Consider the following 12,780-nt stretch of genomic DNA (forward strand, 5'->3'; position numbering starts at 1 on the left):
ATATAGAAAACGACTTCCATGTATATATTTGAACCGAATTTGTTTATTATTTAATCATGTTGAAATATTATAAACATATATACGTATTTTCTAGAATCTTGAAACAAAAAGTTTGCTTTATTCCCTTTATTCTTTTAAAATGCTTCACGTCAATACTTTTGGAATGGATGTCGATAGATGTCAAAGAATTTAGGTTAAAGTTTATAAAGGATTTGAAATATAAATGAGAAAACATTAAGATAACTTATAGAAACAAATTATTTACACAAATCAAAGCTATTTCTTTAACTTATGGATTGCTAAAAAAATCCAAAAAAAAAAAAAATTAGAAATGAAATTTTATATATACTCTTAAAAAATTAATTTTTATTTGTTTAAAATATCTGTTTTTATTTGTGTTCATATTTTCATAAAATTATTTTTTTTAAAAATGTGATTATTATTATTATTTTAATTTTAATTTTCTACAAAGAAACAATTATAAATCTATTCCCGCTAGAATAAAAATATGTATTTCATCTTTTTCTTTATATCGGCGCGTAACAAGATTCGTCTCAAGATCAAGGAATATCTACATTTTATTTGCATCTTTGTGCCTGACAAAAAATGAATGTTGTATACCGAATAATTTTTGGTAGAAATATAAATATGGTTCTTTTGTTTTATATATTATTTTCACTTCGATAATAAATATCGTACAGATTAATTTAAATGATTTTTACGGAGATTTTAGTGCTTTTCCTGAATTCTTTGTTAATTTTTACACTTTTGAGTAAATACTAAATAGTTAAATAAATATTTTTCTACGTAAATAATGATATTAAAAATTAATTACTGAATTTGATCAAATAAAACAAAAACTGTTAAACCTTAAACGTTTTATTCGTTTATATATTCAAATGAATACAATTTATTTTTAAATGATTTTTTTATATAAAAAAGTTTAGTATTCATGGATATATTTAAAAGTCATCATTTTTTAAGTTTCATAGAGAATATAAATATAATGATTCATAATAAATGTGAATCAAAAATTCTTTCTAAATGTGTTATCACACTATCGAATTGATTGTTTTAATGTTTATACACTAATATATTTTCATATTGCAATGACAATAGCTTCGACATAGCAATTTGAATCCCAAAAAAATTTTGATACTCATGTAAAAAGCAGATCCTTAAATGTATGAATTCATTCTCACAGAATTATTTTATCATAAAAATAGTGGTTAATTATTTATTGATTAGTAAAATATTATAGATTTTTTAAATACAAAACTAATTTGTTACTTCAAAAATTATAGAAACAGATATTTAAGTCAAAAGTAATTGATAAATTTAATAGCCAAACTTTCTTGAGCAGAATTTTATATCTTTATGATTGTCATATCATCAAATTTTGTATCTAGTCTGCTGGCATAAAGAAATCCATTTAAGACTCTTAAACAGATTGAAAATAAAGAATCAGATATCTCCGATTTGCCATTTTTTTTCTTTGACCCAGTAAAGAAAAGAAATTGAAAAAAAGCGAACACCATAATAAAAAAAAGAATATTTTTTGAAAAAATTATAAAATTTCATGTACTTGATAGCAAAAATTTTACTGCATACTGAATTAAACCATGGTATGTGGATGATACATTTTATAAATAAGTTTCGGCTGAAAGAAGCAGGATGAGTTTTATAAAAATGTTCCAAACCCTCCGATATTTCAAAGGGTTAGTTTATTTAAGCATTATATAATTTTAATTCAATAGACTGTAAAGATGATTTTAAATATTTACAAAATATTTTCTGAAATACGACTCGGATCCATTCAAAGAATTTAATTATTCTGGACTTTCCAAAATTATTTCAAAATTTCATAAATCTCGTTAATTTCAATAATCAATTCGCTTATTATAGCGCTAGATTAATTAATTCAAAATCAAAATTAAATATCTAACAAATAAAAAAAATCGATATAAATGAAATAGCATGACAAAGTGGAAGAGGATTGGACAAATTCAATATGTTATAATTTGTCTCATCCGTTGAATTATAATCCGTCAAACTTCTACATTGAGGTTTGTTAACATTGACACGAGGATAATGCGCTGCGAGAAAATTTGATGCAAGGATAATATGACGCAGAACAATTTGATGCACCGTTGAGCTGGCAGTAGAAGTTTAATACATGCACACGTTTGACGCGGGTCATGGCGTCACTAGGGGAAGACCAAACTATTTGATACACAATTTATTACGAGTCCATAATATAGGTCCGTCCTGAGCTGCTCCGGGCCCAGAAATTTACAGACGTGTAATTAACGTTGTTACGTCACTTTCATCTGTTAAAATTGCCCAGCTCTTTGTAATGTACTCAGATTTCGATGGGATGCAATTCGGGAACGAAGTATCGATTGTTAGATCAAAGTGGGATAAAAACTTTCCTCAGAGAAGCGTTTTATTTCTCAAATTTTAAAGGTGCATTTGCTTTAACTGCTGTTAAAAATTAGATTGATAGGGAGAGACTCGTGCATTTAAAACCAAAAGAGTTCTCGAAACTTAGGGAAAACAATTATATCATTTCAACAGCGCTAAAAGATTTTTTATTTTTTTATTTTTAGCGTATTATCAATCAATCCAACTTGTTTCATTTCTACAATAACTTTTAATTTTTTAATAATAATTTACTAATTTTACTAAATCTCTTCTGTTTTTTAAAAATAATTATAAACATTTCAGTTTTATGATACATTTTATTCACCGATTTTAAAGACCTTTTTTATACATAAAATACATTTTATTCGTAAATTTTTACCAATATTCTGATTTTTTTTAATTCTTTCTTTCCATTATTTCAGGCTCTTTCAACCCTCCAGTTCAGTATACCACGACCATTCATGAGCCATTTTCTTATACGCAGAATATTTTTCATGCATTAATGTTTACATATAATTTTATCTTAAATCAAGGTCATTTTTTTTCTTCTTTTCATTATTTAAATCTCTTTTAGGTAATGGGTTTAGAACCAGATGGTTTGAGGTTCGATACCCGATTTCACTGAAGAACCATCGTATAAGCGGGTCAGGTGCACGTTAAATGCGTGGGGGTCAAACATCTTCCCACTGGTGTGTAACAATTTGGAGAGGGGGCACCATTTCAGGTGTCGCCCTCGTCATCTGACCCAGTAGGAGGTCCGTCTCAAAATAGCCCTAATGTTGCTTTCAAACAGGAAGTTAATATAACTAAAATAAATCTATTTCTACCTTCAGTAGAGTATACCTCAATTTTCAAGTACTATTACTATTTCAATTCACTATTTACGCAGTAGTTAATTTTAATTAAACACAACGTTTTCAAAGCATCACAAAATATTTAAAATATGATACGCTACCGTTTATAGGATTAAATTAATATTGTGTCACAGTTAAAATTGAAAATATATTTTCTTAACCTAAAATATTATGATACAATATCATAAATAAAATGTTTTGATACAAGACTATACAAAATATGTCAGGCATTAATCATATAAAGTAAAAACAAAAATTATACCTTAAGAAGCCCCGTGTAATATATTAAATTATAGATGGAAGATATTGTATTACTGAGATATTGATATTTTATAGTTTATTTAACTTAATGTTTAATTTAAATAATGCATTATAACAGCAAAAGGCATGCTGCTTTTTCTAACAATATTTTAATACCTTCAACCCTTTCACACATCGCATACATATCGCTAATTAATATTAAAATTATTTGGTAATTAATATTAAATGCATGATAGAGTTTTAAAATAGTTTCGCTGTATATTAGATATTATCTACGTCGAAAAAAGAGATACTGCTTGAAAGTAATAAAAACATGATAACTATGTAAAATGAACGATTATTACTGAGAATTATTAAATCTATGTATGCTTTAGGGAATTACGTTTAAAGTTATTATTTTCAATTAAATTACACTAATATAAGTGCACTTTAGTTACAAAATAATTCAGATTTCAAATAACGTCTGCTTCTGATAATAAGTATTTCCTTAAAGAATAAACATTTGAACGGCTCTAAATTTTATTTTAGTGAAAATAGATATTTTCTGATGAAACTAAGTGAATTCTCTAAAAAATATTTTTTATCTAAGCAAACATGATATTTAGACAACCTATTCGTTCAATCAAGAATAAATGTTTAAAAAAAATTAAAGATTTCAATTTTTTAATGCCGGAAAACTTCTAAACTGTCTTATAAATAATTCCTCGCATTAAAAGATACCTATTTTTTCTGGAATATAAAAAGGAATCTATAAATCTGGAATATATAACTCTCATTTTGGCAGTAAATACATAGTCTTTCTTTTTTTGCTGAAAATTCTAATAATTCTAATTTCCAGCTGCACCATTATATGAAATTTCTCCTGAGGCTAAATTTTGGATTGTTACAATACTCAATATTTCGGAGGAAGCTACACAGATTAAACTTTCTTCTTATTTGTATGCAGAAAAATACTTTTCAAAATCTCCAAGAGTCACAAATACAGTAAATGAGTTCATTCAATTTTTGTTTTAAAATCTTTCGAAGAAATTTATCACCTAAATAAGACTTTCAGCTCAAATTTGAAATATTTCAACATTTTAGGGCACCAGAATTGTAGTTTTTTATAATTTACTTCAATAGTAAATTAAGAAAAGCATGAAATAAGCTCTGTATACTCTTTTTTCCCCGATATGCGTTTCCTTGTGCAAGGAATCGAAACTTTTCTGGCAACATCACTCATTTGAACGTTTTTGTTTCTTTCATTGCTAAGCTTAATTCACTATAATTTAAAACATTTCATAAAATTAACAAGTTACATATCATTATTCAAATGTACTCAACGGTTCAGAAAATTATTATTGTTATTTTTTTAATTTTCAATAACGCTAAAAAATATGAATTCCTTAAGCTTTTAAAATATTTTTTCTTTTAATCATTAACTTCTAAAATTTAAGAAATAAATAAATTTCAACATAAATTTTCAGTATCAGATTTTAAGGTTATGTTGCATCCAGAGTGGATGGCAAGATATTTTTGGAAATTATAATGCAAAATTCCTTAAAAAATTATAAACATAAATTGAAACAAGAAAAGATTCCAATTTTTCATATGCATCATTTTTTTTCATATTTTATTGCGACACTACTAAATGAAACCACCATGTCTTTCCACTGGTGGGATGTGGAAATATATAGATGTGGATTGCTAATTCAGGCGTCACTCTCATCATCTGACCATGATTCAAAATTAGGAAGTCTGCCCCGAGGATTACATCAAAAAGGGACGTTAATATTATTAAACTGAAATGGCATTATTTATCCCTTACACATGACATAAAATATTTGGAGGTGTTTTTTTTTTTTTTTTTTTTTTTTTTTTTACATACACTAAAATATCGAAACATTATACAGTACACTCCCGATTATCCGCGGAATTGGGTGGCGCGGCCGCCGCGGATAACAAAAATCGCGGATAATCCGAAAAAAGCTAAAAACGCGTATAGCAAAAAAGAAAACAGTCATTCCAACTTTGAAAAATCGTTTTATGTACAATAAAACCTAAAATAAACAGCAGGAAATGTTTAACTAACACTCAATATTTTAGTATATCACTCAAAACTAACCTAAAATGCATTTTGTTAATGAAAACAGAAAAGTGCTTTGTATTTACGAGGGGCGTCAAGGATACACAGAAAAATTAATACATATGTACTGTTTTAATACTGTAATGTATTATGTAATTCCAAAAGCATAACTGTAAAACTGCACCTTTTTGAAAAAATCAGTCAAAAAAAAAAAAAAAACTTTGTGTGGCAGGCGCGGATAATCCGCACCGCGGATAACCCGCCCGCGGATAATCGGGAGTCTACTGTATTACTATTAAAATAACCGAGGCGTTTCAATAATAAAAAATTTTCTGACTTAATATGTCATATACCAAAGTTTCATACACATTTCAATAAATATTACTGGAGCAATTTATAATAGATATAAAAGTTTAAAACTTTAAATTTGAACTAATTCAAATGTGTAGTCAGATTATCTATATTGTTCAAATTGTTGATTTCCGTAGTTAAAACCCTGCTCATAAAGTATACTAAACGGCATTATAATTTCTCAAAGCATATTAAATAGACATTTAAGCAATTTAATGTCAATAACTTGAAATTTGATTTAAATGATTGATTATTTCAATATCAATAGCTCTGTCTGCAACTGATCTAAATAGAAATAATGTTTTTGGTGCCACCACAAAACAAAACTACAAACGTAAGATTCGGTGAGCTTTGATGTAACTCAAAGTTGTAACTTCACCCTTACCATTTATTTACTACTAGCCGCCTTTGGCGACCAGCCTGTTCGAACAATCTTAATGTTCGTTAAAATTTTAATAATTAAATATTTTATACAATTTCTACTTTAATAGCTTCTTCATCAAAATATTTTAAAACTTCAAATTTTGATTGTCATATAATTCATTCATAATATTATAAAGGCCTTCAGTCATAACGTAATATGTATCTCTCATTTTCTGTTAGCACCCGTAGAATTTATGCTTTAAATTAAAGTGGAAAGAATTAATCTTCAATTAATATAATAATATTTTTTACTGAAACAAAGCATTTTTTTTATAATCTGATTACTGAAAATAGAGTCACTCAGCGTTTAAACTTTATGGGCACTAAAGAATATCTTTTTTAATTTATGTAATATCTCAAGAGTTTGTCAATAAAATTTTCTTAGATTCATTACGAACAGATCGATTAATTAACAATGTTTAAATTTAAATGCATCAAACACTAAGAAAATAAAACGAATCGTTTAAAATAAACGGTTGAAAACAGGTTTTAAAAAAACTACTTAAAAAACGATGTACTTAAAACTATAAGCATATACAAAAAATATGTAACTAACATAAATACATTTTAATTACAAAAGCATACAATGAACCTAAAAATAATTTAAATCATCCATTGATAACCGTTGTCATGGCAACAATCAGAACAGAATGCGCATGCTTGAATTTTCTTCCCCAGTTACGTAATGCAAATACGTGATTTTTTCTACCCCAGTTGGGGTAACGCTATGCGGATTAGAAATTTTTAATTTCCTTTATTATGTTTTATTTTAATTCAAAAGTACTTCAGAATGAATCTGAAAGGTCGATTAATTAACAATGTTTAATTTTAAATGCATCAAACATTAAGAAAATAAACAAAATCGATTTAAATAATCCGCCGAAACCCCTAACCCTAGCCTCATTACTGTTGGGAGAAAAAAAAATTGAAGCCTTTCTCATTTGGCGGTGGGGAAAATGGAAGATTTTTTGGCGAGAAAGTTAGTTTTTAATTAATAATTAAAATTCGAATTAAAAATTCGAAAAAAGGAACCCCAGGTGCACATTCCCAACCTCCAAGGTATACATGCACCAAATTTGGTAGCTGTAGGTCAAACGGTCTGGCCTGTAGAGCGCCAACACACACACACACACACACACACATTGAGCTTTATTATAAGTATAGATAACTCCAACAAGATGCGCTTTCTTTGCACATCATGTAGTTGTCGTTTAATATTTTTCAGAAAAGAAGAGGAAAACTTAATTTGCAAGAATTTGTAATAAACTTCTTTAAAAATGTATTTATATTAATAATTCATATGGTAGTAAAACCTAAAATTGAAAGTATGTGTCCTAATGATCATGATTGCACACACAACTTTAAAGGCACAAATGCTATACGGTCGAAAAATAAATGAAAATAAAAGCAACTCAGAATTTTAATATGCTGAAACATTGATTGATTCAAGTTCTGTCAGCATTTATTACACTATTTTATACATTAGTGGGGAACGTCCCGTTCAGCAAAAAAAATCGTTAAATTTTCATCATCATAATTTCCGAAACTCCGCTTCAAAATTCCTTCGTTAAATAAGTTTCCCTTCAGCAAGTCTAGGGAAACTTTATCTTGTCTTAACTATCGTAAATGAATACTAATGATTGAAATTTCATAAACTTCGCAATTAGCATAACTTAAAATCTTGCGTTTAATTTGGTGCGTTTGAAGCTGTTTCGAATTAAAGATTTGAAAGTTTTTAATATATTTTTTAATAGTTCCAAAAAGCTATGAAATTTACTATCATCAGTTGCATAAAAACAGCCTTTTAATTTCCTTGTACACCAATGTACATATAAATAAGCTAATAAATGCCTTATGCTTAATTTAAATAGATAAAAAATGCTTCAATGCCTCTTAAACAGGATGTTCGAAAATTGTGGAATAAATTTATCTTTCCTTAAGTATTACACCTAGTATACTTCCTATTACCAAGTGTCGTAGGGCCGCGATAGCCTATGGGTAAGGTCTAGGTTTCGGAACCGGTGAGTTTCAGGCTCGAGATCCGATTCCACCCATCATTTAAACGTGTCTGGTGTACGTTAAATCCATTGGGGCTAAACGTTCTGCCACTGGCGTGGAAGTTTAGAGAAGCGGATGCAAGCTCAAATATCGTCCTCGTCATCTGAACGTGGTTCGAAACTACCAGTTCGTCCCATAATAGTTCTAGTGTTGCTTTAAAAACGGGATGTTGATATAACTGAACTGAACTACAAAGTGTCATAAAATAAAATGGTAATTCTACAACAATATTTTGGTTTTCTGTAGAGGTTAATAATAAAAAAAAAAAAAAAAAAATATGCAAACTTCAATAACGTATAATTGCTATTCAATAAACTGTATATCTTGATATACAATACACAAACAATCCTTCACGCTTTTATCTACAAGATTTGCAAATATAATTTGGTTTTTAAATTTAGAAGGGACTATCACAAATTAAGATGGAAACATTTATTTTAGACATGCACGTTCATTCAATGGTGAAAAATCATCATATGCAAATATTGATCAATTAATGCATATTTAATTTTATTACGTATTATGCTTTTATACGTATTCTATTTAAGTTTAAAGTAGATTCTATAAATATTAAAAGAAATATAAAATTTTGATAAATAAATTTTAACTGCCCATGCGCGAAATTTAGCATATTTGCCCTTTCATAAATTTTAACTAGATATGTAAAAAAATTATGTATAAGCATTACAGTTGGATATCATAAAATCTAAAAAAGATATTGCTAGTATAGCTGGTTGAATTTCAATTGCTCTTTAAGAGAAGCTAAAAGACAAGATATTTTCAACAAACTGATATTTTTTAAATGTTTATCTCTGAATAGCTATATTGAATTCCTTTACAAGCTAGGAATATACTAATCACCTTTCCGAACTTATAAATTAAGTGCGTTGCGAAAATTTTACTACATTTCGCGTATTTAGCACAAAAAATTTGCAATTTTGTTCATTATAGTTCATATAAACATTAGGTTTGGTTTGGTTATATTAACGTCCCGTTTGAAGCAACACTAGGGCTATTTTAGGACGGACCTCGTAATTTTGAACCGCGGTCAGATGACGAGGACGACAGCTGAGCTGGCACCCCCCTCTCCACACCACACCAGCGGGAGGACGTTTGGTCATGACGGATTTAACGTGCAACTGACACCCTTACATGACGGTTCCTCGGTGGAATCGGGCTACGAACCTGTAACCCTCCAGTTCCGAAGCCGAGACCTTACCAAGAAGCCACCGCGGCTCCATATAAATACTAGATTTCTATATTATATGCAACTTGATTTTCAGTAAATTTAAAAGCTTTTGAAAGCCTTTAATGCTTTGTTTGTGAAATTTGAAAGACAGTTCATCCGACTTTTAAAGATAGTTAATACCAAAAAAAAATGTGTAAATCCAGAAGAGTCCGTGTACCATTGAAAATAAAAAGTTTATTACTTTACCACATTGTAATAAATTTTCAAACGGTGCCCAAAATTTGTTATAATCATTAGAAATTATCGATTAAAACTTGTATGATTATCTTGCTAGTGTAATGACTTTTTCTATATTATATTATTTTAAAATGACCCTACGTTCTAAAGTTTTTTCTTGAAGCGTAAAACAACTGAAAATTTATTATGAATTGCCATGACTTTTCTTCTTTCATAGATGAAATTTGTTTTATGCAATTTTCCCAACATAGTTTTTATTTATCAATACGATCTAATAACAGTTCACTAAGTTTCAATTTCAAGAATAATCTTATTAATATCCTTACAAGTGTAACGATATAATACTCATTCGAGTTTGACTAAAACTTTTACAAATAGTAGAGTTTATTTTTAAATTAATTGTTTCCTTTGCTCGAAAAAAAATTCGACCAAGACCGAATTTATGGACTATATTTAATTACCTTTTCATTTTCTTGATAATTATATAAATTTTTATTCTCAAAATCTTTATTACATGCATGAAGAGTACAATAAAGAAGACATTCATTTTATTAATCAGAATGAGTTCCTCAAAACACACAGTAGTTTAATAAAAAGTTTCCTAGCAGTTTCAAGACTCTTTTAAGAATTGCGCTTATCTGATTTCAGCAAAAAAAAATTTAGCATCATGTGATTGCTCTAAATTCTGATCTCAAATCAAGACAAGAGAATTTTCACAGTTATATTCAAAGATACTATATGTTATAAAATCGTTTCCTAAAAAGTACAATCATATTCTTTTTTTTATGAGTTAGAATGTATCATAATCCTGCTTCAATAATGATAGAAAATTGAAATAAAAAAAATTGATGAATTAAAATTTTTGCTATTGAACTTCAGATAAAATATTCTTTTTTTGAAAATACAGTGATATATATAGAATGGGAAAACATACATTTATTATGATATACACATAGCTTAATTTAGAAAATTATTCTAAGTAAGAATGATTAAAATTGTAGGAATTGAATCAACATTTTTTCCAAATAATTAGAGATTTATAATTTAGAATGGACGAATTAAAAAAAAATAACATTTTTTATATATTTTATCCGAATAATTGCTGAGAAATAGAACTTATGAGAGAAACCTATCTTTATAGAATTAAAAACAAATTTGATTTTAGAATTATTAATGTACAAAATGATTTGGAGTTTTTAGACATATTCATTATTTTGCTGTTAATATCATAATAATTTTGCATAAAGAATATATTTAAAAAATATAACAGAATGAAGTAATGCGGAACTTCATAAACCATCATTATTGCAAGGTGTCTGTTCATAAAATATTTTGATAGATCTCAAATTTAATAAAATAATTTTGAATAAATTGAAATAAATAAGAAAAAAAAGAATCGAGATCATACGTGAGCGGTTTTGCAATGAATTTTTTAGATACAATTCTCAATACATTTTTGTTTACATAAGGTTAAGATACTAATTTTACATTTCCAACCATAATAGAATTAAGCTATTACTACTGTAAATCATTCCAACCCCAATCTAAATTTTATTATTTAAAAATGGTTTTTGCCTTATATTTAAAAATATACATATTTTATTCTTCAACTAAAATTCCGTTTCCTAAATAATGTAACCAATTTCTCCCTTATCATTTTATCAGAGTTAATCATCAAACTTTTTATCAATCTCACATTATTATACTCATAATAGCTACATTAATTTAAAATAAAATCAATTATCGTCTATGAATCGTTAAACTAAAACTAGTAAGAAGAATGAAAAAAAAAAAAAAACTTACTTCTTTGTGGCGCATATATGTTGAGATACAAGCAATCTTCACTTTGGTTCGTGAGATGGGGAAGCAGTCTCTTTAGAATCTCCAGCCTGCCGGCTGGCATTCTCTTTAATGCTTCAGTTTCATTTTTTATGTTCGGCAACTTCTGGGGGCATACTGGACCGTAATGGTCAACAGTCTTAACTCCTTTCCAATGAGCCGGTGTCACTGGTGGCATAAATCGTAAAGCCGAAACCGGTGGGCTAGCGTATGGCACACCCAGGTATACTTCGATGGCTTGCAAATGCTTATTGGGCAACGTTGCGATAAAGCCTCTCAGTTCACCATACTTTGTCGCAACTATCCGAGTTTTGGGTTTACCGGCAGAAACCAAGTGGTCTCCGATTATCCTGGATTTCTTTTGTCCATTTCCATTTTTGTCCATTTCAGCGCGAGAAATTCCATACAACACTGGAAGAAGTACAACTCCCAATAAGTAAAAGAATCTCAAACCGCGTAAAAGCGCCAACAACTTCATGGTTTCCAATATCTTATTTGAAATTTATCATCAAAGATGAGACTCACAATTTTCCAGACGAATTTTATCAAATTAAGAACCAAATTTAGTTTGTAAAGTCCTTCTCTGAAGAGCGAAACTCGGTTTATTGTTTAGCGCGCAGAAGTTTCCGCAAAAGTTCAGTCAGTTTCAGCACGGAGAAACTTTGAAGTGGACGAGAGAAGTTTTCGCCAACTTCTCCAATCCTACACACTTGTAAGAGTTATGATCTTTGGAAAAGATCGAGTGCAAGTCCTAAAGAACCCGCTGAGTAGAAAATGTTCGATTTACTTTACCGGATGTGTTTCACATGGTGAACCAAAACTGCGATATGACACAAAGAAAAGAAAGGGATGCGCACGGAGCAATCTGAATCGTTTGCTGTCGGCTCGCACCAAGGAACTCGTAAGCAACTACTAAGCAGTGGGATCGGATGAGATAGAACAGAGAGCGCCCTCAGGTGACTGAGAGCATGCGCACCCTTGCCGGCCACTGGCTCGTCCATTCAAAAGCGACCAGCCACTTTCTAGGGGCCTCTAAATATAGAAAAATCTTTGATAGAATGAATGTCATTTTTATACCA

The 12,780-nt window shown here is 28.9% G+C and overlaps 1 protein-coding gene across 3 annotated transcripts in view; it reads right to left on the reverse strand.

Annotated features, from left to right (window-relative positions):
- Nucleotides 1-12,578, reverse strand: part of LOC129958471 (neuroligin-4, X-linked-like) — a 350,433-nt gene extending 337,855 nt beyond the window's left edge. For all 3 annotated transcript variants that reach the window (XM_056070968.1, XM_056070967.1, XM_056070966.1), the window contains exon 1: nucleotides 11,666-12,578. In XM_056070968.1, the coding sequence (XP_055926943.1) occupies nucleotides 11,666-12,179 (514 nt within the window). In that variant the 5' untranslated portion in view covers nucleotides 12,180-12,578. The remainder of the gene's footprint in view (nucleotides 1-11,665) is intronic.
- Nucleotides 12,579-12,780: the final 202 nt, after the last annotated feature.

The sequence above is a fragment of the Argiope bruennichi genome, chromosome X1 (genome assembly GCF_947563725.1).
Source record: "Argiope bruennichi chromosome X1, qqArgBrue1.1, whole genome shotgun sequence".
NCBI lineage: Eukaryota > Metazoa > Arthropoda > Arachnida > Araneae > Araneidae > Argiope > Argiope bruennichi.